General features: G+C 36.5%; 1 protein-coding gene across 1 annotated transcript; it reads right to left on the bottom strand.

The window, feature by feature from the left end:
- Positions 1–233: 233 nt before the first annotated feature.
- Positions 234–13765, bottom strand: LOC132845818 (syndecan-2-like). Its single transcript, XM_060870114.1, has 5 exons — positions 13398–13765; positions 5475–5565; positions 4051–4217; positions 3361–3487; positions 234–2379 (listed from the first exon to the last, which is right to left on the bottom strand). The coding sequence occupies exons 1-5, from the start codon at positions 13452–13454 to the stop codon at positions 2216–2218; spliced, it is 606 nt and encodes a 201-aa protein (XP_060726097.1). The 5' UTR covers positions 13455–13765; the 3' UTR covers positions 234–2215.
- Positions 13766–14637: the final 872 nt, after the last annotated feature.

Genomic DNA, 14637 nt, shown 5'->3' with positions numbered 1-14637 from the left:
GGTGAACAGTATATATTTCACAGGAATACAATATCTGGAAGTCTTACATTTTCTTTGCAAGATTGGGTAAATATCTTGGATGGAAACTCTACAAATTATAAGCCTGTATGCTGTGATTAAACCTAACTGATGACAAGTTATTTTGCCCTATGGCTTTATATAAGAATGCCAATATTCATTAAGAGCGTAGCAAGCATTTTAAAATTAGAAGCTAATAACCACAGCCTGAGAAATTGTTTATTCAATAGCTTTTATTACAACACTGATTTTATAACTCCATAACCATTCCATTATCAGCCATGCTGATGAAACTCCATCTTTTATTCTGTTGTACAAATGTCTTCAAATGCCCCAAAATGTTTCTAAAATCTTTCAAAACAGTAGGCACTTCAAGGCATTTAAATGTGAATATACATTTAGCTAGATTGTTGTTTTTTTATTTAACATATTACATTTAATATGTTGTATATAAATAGTTATATTCTATAAATTATTATTTATTAACATAATACAAATAAATCATTGACTCTAACGGTCACATCCTTAAAGGAAATTAAGCAAACAGGAAACAGGAAACAGAAAAGGTAAAAATAAGTTGAGTATGTAATAGTGTCATCATGACAATAATCAGGACAGGCTTTGGACAGTTATTAATGCTTAACAACAATCATGAGTTTAACATTTGGTAATGTATAAAATATCATCAGCAAACACAGTATGTGTAAAAATCCAAAACATGTCAATGAAGTGCACTTGTGCTTGGAATCTCCATATGTCATGAATCACTCAGCATCCTTTTTTTGGTCATCACTCAATAATTTTGGATAACACATTGATGCTATCTGCTTAATAATTCTAATACAATGGAATTTTTATCGTTAAACAATCTGAGTTCCCACAGATGCATTAATATTTAATGCATTTCATAGGCTGCAATATCAACTTTCGTGACCAGATCTGACCAAAGCATGTAAACAACCAACTCTTACAAAAATACAGACATCAGACTGAAGAATAATCTGTGGTTTGCTCTGCAGACATATTTTAAGAAGTGAAATGTTTCCAGGCTCCTAAACATATAGCTTTGATGACCATGGAAATTGAAATTTTTGGGCTCATTAATGAACATTTATGCACTCGTTGACTGCTGGTTCTGCCTCAGTTTATTGACAAAAACTATGTAGTTTCATAACTATGTAGACAGTATTAAATGTGCTTGATGCAATCAGTTTAATATAAGAAGTTGTTTAGTGCAAATAACTCATATTTCTTTAAGCTAATGGTGGTAATGCCATAATTTCTACCTTCTAAAGTTGCAGTACTGAATTTGGGAAAAATTTGAAGACTCAAACTGTTTAATGAGGAAATTCAATTGTCATGGATTAAAATAAAAAAAAAAAAAAAAAAAAAAACATTTTGGGCTTGAAAAACAGAGGGAATAAAGGACAAAATAGTAATGACATTTACAGTGAGGTTACTTTACCTGCCGTAACAATGAGAGAGAGAGAGAGAGAGAGAGAGAGAGAGAGAGAGAGAGAGAGAGAGAGAGAGAGACAGACAGACAGACAGAGAGAGACAGAGACAGTGTGTGTGTGTGTGTGTGTTAAGATTTGTTCTTGGCTGGATTTTATAAAATAATTCGGAGCAAATAAGACAATTTCAAAATTGATACTTTGATACTGAATTGACAAAATATACAAATTTGTGTTAACAGCACTTAAACATTTACAAGCCCAGAGAGAACCGTTTAAAAGAGAGAATGTTTTATAAAAATCAACACTTTCTGTTGTACCTAAATTAAGAACGAGATACTGACATCAATATGGAGATACTGCATTATGATCAGGGTAATCATTATAGTACAAAGAATGAAGTACATTTACAATCCAGAATTCAGACCTTTTGTATATTTAAAAAAGACACATGTATCTCTATAGTCACAAAGTAATCTGTGGCTGAAAACAAATCATTACATGGTATTGTTTTATATTACAATATTTTCTCCAACAATTTTTAAAAACCACATGAGAAATAAGTCAGTATCCATAATAAAAACATAACATCTGATTGGCTTTATGAAGCAAAATACTGCATCTTTGTTATTAAATAGGTTCCCAATAAAAACCTCCTTGGTCTTTTAAAATTCCAGCTTTTGCTTTTAATGGCTGAAGAAATGTTTGTCATATGGTAGTTAATGTTGAGTGTAATCGCTCATTTAGGCATAGTACTCCTTGGTTGGAGCTTTCTGATAAGCTGTACTCTGTAGTTTGCGCTCTTGCAGATCATAGCTGCCCTCATCCTTCTTCCTCATGCGGTACACCAACAAGAGAATAAGGAAGATTGCAAACAGGAAACCAATCACGCCACCAGCTATAACAGCTACAGACAAAAGGAGTAATTCTGTCAGAACACACAGTTTTGATCACACAGAACAATATAAAAATCATCACAGTGAGATTAGGTTGTTAAATGGCTAGAATAAATAGTCATTTGTGACTTGCAGACAACTATTGACAATTCTGTGTTAGTTCAGCATAAAGCCAAACACTTTATGTTAAATAAAAAGCAGAATATAACTCTAAAACTTCTGAATTCTATAACTACTTCTGAATCAAATAGACATGGCTGACAGTTTTGCATTTCTTCTTAGAAAAAGGCAAAATGATTCACCACCAATGTAAGACAAGTTCAACATGTCTTGAAATAGGCTTATCTGAGTTCTACAGTGCAAATGTTTTCTCATAAACATCTATCAATCAGTTTAGTCAACTAAGAAGGATGCTGGAAAATAACAGCCACCAGGCTTGATTCAGCCATAGAAAAGGCAAAGGAATGACTCATGTTTTTATGTATTATAATGTTATCTGACAAAGCTGTCAGCTCTAGCATTTTCTGTTAACGCTAAGAAGATTTTTAGTTTGCCTTCTAAATGTTTTCCAATTAAAGTTTAATGACACTTGCACAAAATCATTACATTTTTAAACATAATATAATATATAATTATAAGAGTTTAGATTAGAACAGACTGTCATCCCATCCATGGACTAGTCCAGCCTCATGCCCAGTGATAGAATCACCACATGGTATGTGAGAATAATTTAGCTAAGCGGAGAAGTAATAATCACATAACAAAATACATCTTAAGAAATATTAGAGAACTTTGTCTATGTTCAAGTTGTCATTACTTGATTTCATTTTGCATTGTATGTTTGAGGCTAGTAGCGTTAATTCATTCTTGACCTTGAAACATGCCGTATTTGTGATATGTAAAGACTGCAAGAACATAAACAAAGAAAATGTATAGCCTGCTTTTTTAGTTAAAGTAATTGATCATGGAAGAAAAATCCAATCTGAACGCACCTGCCAGCACTTCAGTCCTCTGGAACAGGTTTTCAGATTGCACAACAGTTTCCTTGTCAGAAACCTGTCTCACATCTTGAAAGCTGCTTAGGGTGGTGGCTAAGTCATTACCCTGGGATTTCTCCGTCTGAAAGGAAAACGTGTGGAGGACCCAGGGATTGACAGAGAAATGAAAAAAGTGTGAGAAAAACATACCAACAACAGCTCATAACATGAGTAAAAATGATTTAGTTTGATATGTAGTACAGTAGTCCAGGAAGTGTGTTGATTCACACTGGATTTGAAATGAAACAATGATTATGTGGTTTAAGTGTTGAACTTTACATCACCCGGGTGTACATCAACTGGGTGTACAATTAAACAAGCGACTACAGAGCTATAGAAAAGTAGGTGTCAATAATAATTAAAACTGTTGTTCACATTTTTACTTTTAGCTTAAATACCAATATGGTGGACGTATAAAGCTAGAATTAAACAAAATTGCTGAATTGCTCATGTACTACCATATGCACAAGCAAACTGTTTACTTGGTAAAATATTATGATTATCATGTGATGCACGGCAAATAAGTACACTTACATTTACCTTGGCTTAAAATGTTGTCTTAATTTGACATGCAGTATCAAACAATGATAAGCCAAAGTACATGACTCTGTCTTCAGAAATCTAGTGGAAAAGCACCTATTTTACCTCTGTGACCTGCTGTCCTGCATCTGTGGAGGCCAGCTGTGTGTCTGGCACATTAAATGAGGTGATCTCCGGACCTAGGCTCGTTGTCTGGATGAAATACTGTGTAGGCTTTATGTTCTGTGTTTTTTCCATTGTCTGCACATCCTCATCATCACTTTCAACAAAACCTGAAGGAGATAAACAAGGCACATGTCCTCTATCACAACCTTTATTGTTGCATATATGAGTACGATACAATAAAATACATTTTTTTGGTCCCAAGCTGTGAAGTAGCTGGGGTCAGTCATGATAGGAGCCCCTTGGAGCAGTTCACAAATAAGAATCTTGCACATGGACTTAACAAGGGCAGGTTGTTGGTGTTAGGATTCAGAAACATTGTCTTCTGATTGGTAATCCAAAACCAATCCAAAGTAATAAAACACCACTGTCAGAAATACCTTTATCATTCATTTTGCACTTCTGTAAATTTTCTAATAGTCAGTAATAAACAGTAATTTTAAGTCAGTATTTGACACAGTCAACACATTCTTATGAACAATTCAGACTGTTCATAAGTGTTAGTCTAAGGTGTAGTTTGACGATGGTGTAAGGTAGGAGGGCTGATATATTAATAATCAGGGATCATGTTTGAAGCAGATGTCTTCTGAAAGAGCGTGGTGGTCTTGGCTGACCATCTTTTACCGCAGGTGAAACATCTGTGCTCTTGTTGATTTGCTGCCATGTTCTAGGAGCCAACAGGTTTCCCTTCTGTTTACAGTAGACTTGCAAAGTCACACCAGTATCTTCAGACTCACTGGTACAGACTTATTGAGCTTCATGAAAGTAACCACATTCTGAAGCTTGTGTTGGCAATTACTTAAATAAAATTACTGAAATAAATTAACCCTTTGCTTACAATACAATACATATAAATTCACTGCATAATGCTTTACATGGTAGACACATAAAGATTAGGAAAACACTTACACAGCCTTGTATAATCACCTACATAAAAGGGTGAATGCATACAATAAACAGAAATCCCTTCTGTTCCCTCTCCTGGGGCCTTATGGAGTTCTGACTGTTGGTTCTAAATACTTACTATGTATTACAGATTGGGTCAGGTCAGATTAGGTTAGGTTCAACTCTATTGTCATTGTAAGAGTACGAGTATAGAGTAAATAAAATGCACTTAATATCAGACCAGTAATACAAATAGCAGATAAGTTAAATGGAGTACATACATAATATTATAACTTGTACCATTCAAATCTTTTAGAATCTTTCAAATATTGCTCTCAAAGATTACCCACACAAAATTCCCATTTATTACTTTTAAAAACTCATCTAATCATAGAAACTAATCATACTGAAGTTTCAGATAACCTAAACAAATTATGATCTTCATTTTCAAGGATATTTAGAGTAACTTGAGTTTGGCCTACCTGACCCTGAGCCAGAGGTGATTTCATCATCACCAGACTGCTCATCCAGGTAGAGGTCATCGACTGGCATCTGCTGACCTGTCACAAAGACCTGCAGGAGTAAAGGCACACAAAATAATTCAGTTAAAGTTGAAAACAAAGAGCCTTCACAGCTGTTATGAAGCTCTGACAGAAAGGTAATAAAACGCTTGTAAATGAAATAAGCAGAGGTGAAAATTTGCCAAGCTGATTCTTGAAGAAAAATGGAGTGAAGTGTGGGGCAGAACAAAATAATGCATCATAATACATTTTTGCACTGTATTAGAAACATTAATGAAAAACAAGACAACTCTAACAAAGAGTGTGAGCTTCTATACCTCTATTTTCTCTATTGAACTCTAGTGTATTTAAATATGCAGTCTGTTTCTGTTAGATTTTTTTCATTTCTTTTTATTGTACCTTTTTGTCCATGTGACACTCTTTGTGCTACAGACTAGTCTTTCACAGTCATCTCACCTAATCTTGCTTTTAACAATATAACACATCAAGGTATCTGAGGGTAAAAAAGCCAAACAAACGCTACTAACTATAGTTACAAAAGTATATAAATATGTGTGTGTGTGTGTGTGTGTGTGTGTGTGTGTGTGTGTGTGTGTGTGTGTGTGTCTGTGAGAGAGAGAGAGTGAGTGAGTGAGTGAGTGAGTGAGTGAGTGAGTGAGTGAGTGAGTGAGAGAGAGAGAGAGAGAGAGAGAGAGAGAGAGAGAGAGAGAGAGAGAGAGAGAGAGAGAGAGAGAGAGAGAAACCCAATCTTGTGGTAAGTAAAATGAGTTCAGCACAATCCAAAACCCAAACCTAAAACTAAAACCACCAAGTGACTAATTGCTGCTGTTCACACTATTTAAATGAACTAGATATTAGACTTAAAGTTTAGGTTTTAGTAGGTGTGAAGGAAGAGCAGTCATATTTGCAGGGAGTCATTTGGAAAGAGGAGGGTAAGAATGTGCTGCTTGGAGTGTGTTGAATAATATGTCTGATTCCAAAACAAACTCCTGTCAGCCATATGAAAGTGAGAGTGGCATTCCTGAGTTCCTGGCTGCAGCACAAGTAAGGTATTGTGTGATGGTCTGAGTCACTTTCTTTTAGCATGTGCCAGCGCTACAGCTGGACAGGAAACTCTAAATCTCACAAGCCACTCAGCCTCTTCTCTGCTACAAACAGCCTGGCCAAACAAAGTCATACACCTCCCCCTTCTCACTCTTTTTTCTCTCCATTTCTCACTCTGTAACTCTTTAGCACATGGATTCACAACTTTTCCACTATGCCAGTATGCACACACACACAGACAAAACTGCTTTTAGTCTGCTGCATGTCACACAGCAGCCAAGTCCAACAGCAAATGCAGAATACCCAATCAGACACAGAAGAATGGATTCGTAAAGTCACACAAATACAAAAAGTATAAGTGGTGCCACCACAAGGTAAATAAAAATAATAGAAATAAAACAATATTCAAACCCATTATGTAATTTTTAGAAGTTCTTTTTCACCCTGCCAAAGCTGTGCCTGCTTAACGAATAGTGTTAAATGTATGTATCATGCTAAATGGCAGCTCTAGTGTGGCTAATAAACCAGAGGGCCAGTTTGAAATCATGTGGTGGATCCCGACATCTTTAAAAAACAAATCCTTCACCAGCACATTTATGGAACAGGGAGAAAGTGCCATACTTGATTATAATACTCTAATAATGATCTGAAGAATATACAGGACATAATCTCTCACTGGGACCATGACTAGGATGCTAATAAGTAGTATTAAAGATGTGTACTGTAAATGCATTTGGTATTGTCATTATTCCACACAGTTCATAAATTGTTGCTTTAAGGACATAAAATACTCTTTGTCCTTGTACTAGTTATATCACAGCTTTTGCTCTCAGATATAACAGCTCATATCTAAGTCTGACTGGGGAAAAGCATATAATTACTTCTCTGTGGCACAACACACATTGTGTCTGACAAAAACTGAAGTAGAAACAATGCACTGTTTTTTAGCTGCAGGTTGCTACACAGGCTCCTGTAATATGATTATTACACCTCAGACATTCCCTTCATTCATTCCAGACTGCTTACACTGCTCTAATTGTAAAAGGGAACTGATTCTTCTCAAAACTTAAAAGCATTATTGTTTCACAGCCATGGACTAATGCAGTGGATCTTTCCCCAGATTTATATTATACACATATTATACAATGAAGTGTTAAAGTTTCCAACTGTTACCAAACCAGAGCCAAAGTCCATAAAGCTGCTGGAAAAAATGCACCAAACTTGGAAAGAAACACAAAGCCTAGATTCATGGAAATTCACTATAAAATCAATTCACATTTTACTATTATTAAATCAATTTTTGGACCGTTCTGAAAGAGAAGGCCACAAAAAATCGCCACAAAAGCACACTACCTAAAGGAGAATATAATGGCAGTTGATTCTTAGTTGTGATCTCAGCCCAATATTCAAGCTGAGTATAAAACATTTGATAAGCAAAGAAAAAATTCTTGCTTAGGTTCTTTATTACTAGGTATGCTGCATTGAGTCTCCCACACTGTACACTGGGTTTTTGTAATAAATAAAGCATTTCTGGGTCTGATTTCTGTACTCAAGTTTTGATTTGATAACAAAAGTGGTACCCAATGCTTTGTAGTGTGATGCCTGTGAAAATTGACGTGAAAACTGACTAAGAAACACACACACACCGTGCCTAATAAATGTGCAATAATTAACTTAGAATACCATCTGTACTACAGCAGAGCCAAGCCTCTCCTTCCTGTCCATGCAGTAGTTATAATGTGTGAAGAACAGGCCAAGCATGAGAACACAGATGTGCCTATGATATGAATTTGGCTGAGCTTTTAATATAGAGAATATAAAGAGCCGGACAAGTCACTGATGTTCATCCATGCACACTCACACATATACATGCCTCCATGTGTTTAAGCTGAATGGCACACACACACACACACACACACACACACACACACACACACACACCAGAAAGATCCCCTGAAAACGACAGCAGTGATGAATACAGCCCATTCAAACCACAGGCATGCAAGGTATTCTTAATATGTCTGCTTACACACAGGTGCTGTGCTGAGTAGAGAGGTGGGGAAAGGAAAATAAAAGAGACAGGCAAGGCTGTAATAGAAAGAGAAAGGGTTTGTAGGTACAGGCAGCTAGAATAATACTTTATATGGTCATGAGCCATCATTGTTAAATGGAAGACTGGATTTTTCTTAAACGGAAAGGTGAAGTCTCAGACATGGAGCAGGTGAATATACATACATGCACATCTTGACAACAAATAGCAAGACAAATGTATTCAAGATTTATGCCCCTAATTGACTGAGTGCATGGACTAGCCCTGATGGTTCCTAACCCATCATTTACAGGGACCTGCCTAAACCATTTCAATATGTTTTTAAAAGGCAGGCTGAATTGCATAATCCATGTTTCCCCACAGTCATTGTGGCATTTAAAAAAAGACACCATCCCTAGAAACAGGAGATACCCTTGTTCGTATCTGGGGCATGTATAAGGAGCCTGGGTGCCACAAAGGATCATACAGAGCACACCTGGCTATGTCAAAACACTGAGCCCGCTTGAGGTTATCACACACACCTGTGCACAAACATTAATCAAAGAAGAACTGCTGGAACAAAAAGGCAGACATTTCCACTGAGGCAGCATGACACAATGTCGGTAAAGCACTACAAAACAAATATAACAACCTTGAGAAGAAGTCATTGTGTCAGTGATAATAAGACAAACAGTAATACACAACGGTAATTTTACAGTTGTATATTACTGTTGTGTGTCTTATTATCATGAGGTACAATTTGTCAACTTTTTATTACTATAATTATTTAGTCACCAAATCATCATAAATCATTTACGTCACTACATTACAGAGGGTTAACTTTGTTCCTGTTCATCTGTCGTCAAGGCTGAAATGGTGTAAATGTGTTTTTTTCTGAAATATCAAGGAACATACAGTACTGCATATTAACATACTATAATAAAATAGCCTGTTGATAAAAGAACTAATATTGATATTGAGAATAAGATTTGTTATATTAGTCTGGACATTGATAACACATAGACCAAATAAGAGCATTTGCTATCTTAGGGTAGTATGTCCTGTACTTAAAGAGAACTGTTATACTTGACTTTTAATTATCTACAAATGAGTAATGAGAAATACAGGCAAAGCGATTCAAAATCAAAGAGCTCACATTTACTGTGTACCAGCTAAGTGACATCTATTTAGTTGACACAATACAATTTTTCATTACGATGTGAATTATGGGTGTTAAAAACATTCCAGTGGAACAAGCAACACTCACTCACTCTCTCACTCATTTTCTACCGCTTATCTGAACTACCTCAGGTCACGGGGAGCCTGGATCTCAGGCGTCATCGGGCATCAAGGCAGGATACACCCTGTACGGAGTGCCAACCCATCGCAGGGCACACACTCTCATTCATTCACGCAATCACACACTACGGACAATTTTCCAGAGATGCCAATCAACCTACCATGCATGTCTTTGGACCGGGGAGGAAACCAGAGTACCTGGAGGAAACCCCCGAGGCACGGGGAGAACATGCAAAGTCCACACACACAAGGCGGAGGTGGGAATCGAACCCCCAAACCTGGAGGTGTGAGGCGAACGTGCTAACCACTAAGCCACCGTGCCAAACAACAAACAGGTTAAAAGGTTTTATTTATCAATGCACTATTTTATGTCATATGTTGAGCACATAAATGACATGTACTTTGATGAAACAGATGAAACTCCACACTTTTGTACATATTCTCAGCTTACTATCAAGCGGGATATCTACGAACACATGCTACTGGGACAGTGGAAGGATGAACATCTGCACTGTACAAAAAACATCTGGTGCGGTGGTGTCTGTTGTCTGGGGGAAAAGTATGTCCATATAAGGGCTTGGAGGAGGCACGGGGAGTCACATGTCAGCATTCCCCCAACCATATCTACAGCAATTCCACTACGTCAACATGCTTGCATAATGTTTCCTGTTAAACTTATGGAACTGTAAATCACTACCAGGAAGAAATATAACAAATATGTCCAAACACGCTAGTCAACACTTTGGAAAGTGTCCACTTATTCTAGAAATAACAAGCTGCAAAACTTACTTAGGTGTCAAATACCACACATTAAACCTTTACAAATAAGATTACAGAGAAATTACAGGTGTGAATAAACTCTTGTTATAGATTTCTTGCCTGTTTCTAATGTTCATATAATTTTGTAAAAATTACTGAGCCTTCACACCAGTTAAAGCCTGGTTATTGAATATGTCACAATTATCTCAAATATAGAATTATAAACAAAGGCCTTCTTGGGTTGGAGCCACTGCTGAAATTCATTGAGAGCTCAGTAATGCTGTAATTTCATCACCAACATAATGCTAACCACATTCTGCTCTAAACTGAGTAAACCTCACCAGGATACTGCCTCACTCTTTTTCTCACTCTCTCCATCAAATACAGCTCTAATAAAAAGCTTTATGAAATGAACCCACACAGAACATTTACTTCTCAGGTTTTCTTGCTCACCACTGCAAGCATAGAGGTCCAGACCCCAAAACATCCCTAACAAACTTTCCATTTTCTCATCTAACCAAGTGGCTAGATGAGCAACAGCCTGGGAGCTAAAGAATCTGCTATGTAACTCTCTTTTTACCATAAAAAATCCCTCCATTTCCCAACATCCCCATTTCACAGTACTCTCCATCCTGCTTTGTTGTCACTTTTTTCCAGATGCTTGCTTCAGTGGAATATGTTTAAAGCTAAGAAGGCTCATTTCTCTATGAAAGATGCTGCATTAAAGTAGATGGGTGTTTCTTAGAACCCACTCAGGCATAAATGTGAACTGAATGACTCTGATGGAACATTAACAATCACAATTTTGTGTGTTGTTCTTAGAGGAATTTCCCAATGTTTCCCAGAAAAAAGTGAGACATCAGATCATGAAATTTAGTGGGGCAAATAAACAAACCTATTTTTCCTACACTTTTCAGGTCAAACTGTCTAGAAAACTGTTTGATAAAGGGTATGTGTCTTCAAATGTACTGATAACTGTAGTACCACAGTGCCGTTCAAATTTCAAATCTAACTAGTCAGAAGGTGATGATTCATTTTCTATAACAGAACAGCTGTTTGTGGCAAATCACAAAACAAATTGCTTTATTATTTTAAATACTATAGATTTTCTATAGTAATAATCTACACCTGTATAGTTGAGGCTCCAGGAGACTATATGTCTGACACAGGAAAGTATTTAGGATGTGGGACTTTACAATTTCTCAGTAACACAAGATATTTTTTTCACAACATTAAATGTAAGTACAACTGAATAATATACATAATGTAGCATTCTTTAAAACTATGTTTTATATTTTTTAAGAGGTTTTAAGAAGAAATTTGAGGGTTTGAGGTCATAGGGAAAGTTCAGAGTGCAAATTAGAACTAAACTACAAAAAAAACATAAATAATAATTTAAGTAAACACTTGCTAAGTAAACATAGAAAAGATATAGAGAGGTTAAAGTGCTAAGCCGGGGTAAAATGTGTCACATATCCAAACATGTCAATACGGTTCAAATTCCAAGTCAACCAAACATTATACCAATATTTGTGAAAAGGAGCAAATTCGGTCTTTCCCGCTTATTTATTATGCAATGTTCTGCTGTGGGGTTGAATGATTAACCTGTGTGATGCTGCTGTCCTCAGATGCTCCTGAAAGTTTAGATTCATTAGTTCTGTTTGTATTAGGTTTATATAACTTGTTGCTTTAGGTTATAGGTCATACTCATTTGAACAACTTATTTATAAGAAAAGAAAGTGGAATGAGAAATAAAAACATAAATAATATCTAAGCAAAAAATAAATAAGCAAAAAAAGGAACAAAAAGAAACACATTTGTGTTTTCTTACAATTATACTTTTCTGATAATTGCACAACTCTCAAAAAAATTATGGATAAGACAGAACCAGCAAAAGAGGAAGGGGTGAACCCAAAAAATCTTTATTAATGCCACTCAAAACTGATAAAGGATGCTCAGATGCTAAGACTAGGTATAGTGATATATGATAAGTGATGTGATATATGGGGACATATTCTTGTACCTCTGAACCCTGAAGTAGAGACTATTTATTCACCATAAATGATTAGCAAACTGATAATGTCACAGAGGTGCTGTAACTTGTTTAGGTTCAGGGACAAACAGAAACACATCAAAACGCATACCAATTATTTGACCACGATAAAAGATTTTCTATTACTGGCTTGATTTATGCTCAGGATAAGTCAATAAAATAGTCTTTATATGAAGTTGTCTGATGTCTTTGATGATAAATCTAGACTCATCTAGGTATTAGCTCCTAAAGATCCATTGTTAAATGAACTAATGTTAAATTAAGACAAAAAAAAGTTTAATATACGTGTAATTTGTTTTGAATTCTACATACTTCTGTATGACATGTCATTTCATTTTGTCTATAAGTTTCATAGTGCTGACAGTCAAGGAGATGAAGTTATTGCTGTTTTTCTGCTAATGAATCACTGTGTGTTCACGGAAGTAACCGCAAAAATAACTGCTTATAAAAACAACAACAATAATACCAATAATAATCGTCCCGATCCTTATTTACACCACCAGTGTGAACAGTGCGGCTGCGTAAATCAGCATCACAGATAGACTCGAGCACTGATGAAGTTTTAGCAGTTTTTGAGTGTCCACAGACTTTTAAACAACTGATTTTAGAGAAATTAGACAAAAAGAGAAGTGCGGACATTATTTTATTCTCAGCAGGAGTTGTGAGTGACGTTAAGTTTTACAGATAACATCAAACTTACCCCTTTTCCCAGAAGACAGAGTGCCGAAAGAGCGAGCGACATCCAGCTGTTCCTCATTATTCCTGCTCAGAAGCCTGCTGTGCGTTTTGTAAAGAAATCTCGGGTCGCACTCGTTTTCTCGCTTTCGGTCGTTTTCAGATGTTAATCTCACTGATTTTTAATACTCTTAATATGTTGCTGAATGACGTCTTTGAGAATCTCCTCCGGTTTCGTCACTTTCCTTAGTCGATTACTGGGATGCTAAAAGAAGGCCATGTCGGAGGAACTAGAAAGTGTGTGTGTGTGTGTGTGTGTGTGTGTGTGTTTATGTATATGTGTCTCGGCTCGGTCTCGGCAGTAGATGTGGCTCAGCGGGATGAGGCTGAAGTGAACCGGAGGCGGTGTGTCTGTGTGCGTGTGCGCGCCTGGGGATGGGTGACGTCAATACAGAGCAAGTGAGCGCGTGCGGAGGCTGAGGCGCTTATTTATTTATTTATTTATTTATTTATATGTGTATTCATAAGAAGCCACAGAGCAAGACTTAGTAAAGTCTGTAAATCTTTCCCGAGGACGTTCAGGGTAAATGCGCTTGTGTGGAACTGAATTTTAGTATTAAACAAAAATGTAAATGTTGTCTGTAAGTATCTATAAGCCTTTATAATTTACTTGTAATTAATCGACTACTCACGAAAATATGCAGAGCTTCGACTGTCCCGATTTCTATTCCGAACCTTATCTAAAAGAGTGACTGCTGAATGAAAACCCTGTTTTATTTGTGCTACATGGCACCTTTAAGGAGAGACACATAGCAAACCTTTATGGAGGTCCATCATGTCTACTGAGGCTTCATGACACTGACAGCAATCCGACCCTTTTAACATTATTATAACACAGTTGAAGCCACAATGGCATACTCTAAACCCTTATTGCGTGTGCAGTCCCACACTGATACTATCAACATGTTTTATAGAACTTTACGCACGGAAATAAAACTCGTGGAATGTGTGTCTCCCTCTGCTGGACTACCTGCATCACAACATATGCAACACAAAAACAATCAGGATGCAATATACAGTACGCTCACCTACTACTTTATTAGGAACACCTGTACGTTCATGACGCCATCTAATCAGCCAATCATGTGGCTTTACCACAATGCATAAAATCTTGCAGATACAGGTCAAGATCTTCAGGTAATATTCTCTGGGGGAAAAGTCTAATCCTTCTTAGTTTAATTGTGGCATGTTTGTTGTTGTCAGAT

This window comes from Tachysurus vachellii, chromosome 5 (assembly GCF_030014155.1).
Source record: "Tachysurus vachellii isolate PV-2020 chromosome 5, HZAU_Pvac_v1, whole genome shotgun sequence".
Taxonomy (NCBI): Eukaryota; Metazoa; Chordata; class Actinopteri; order Siluriformes; family Bagridae; genus Tachysurus; species Tachysurus vachellii.
This window is presented reverse-complemented; position numbering and strand designations above follow the sequence as displayed.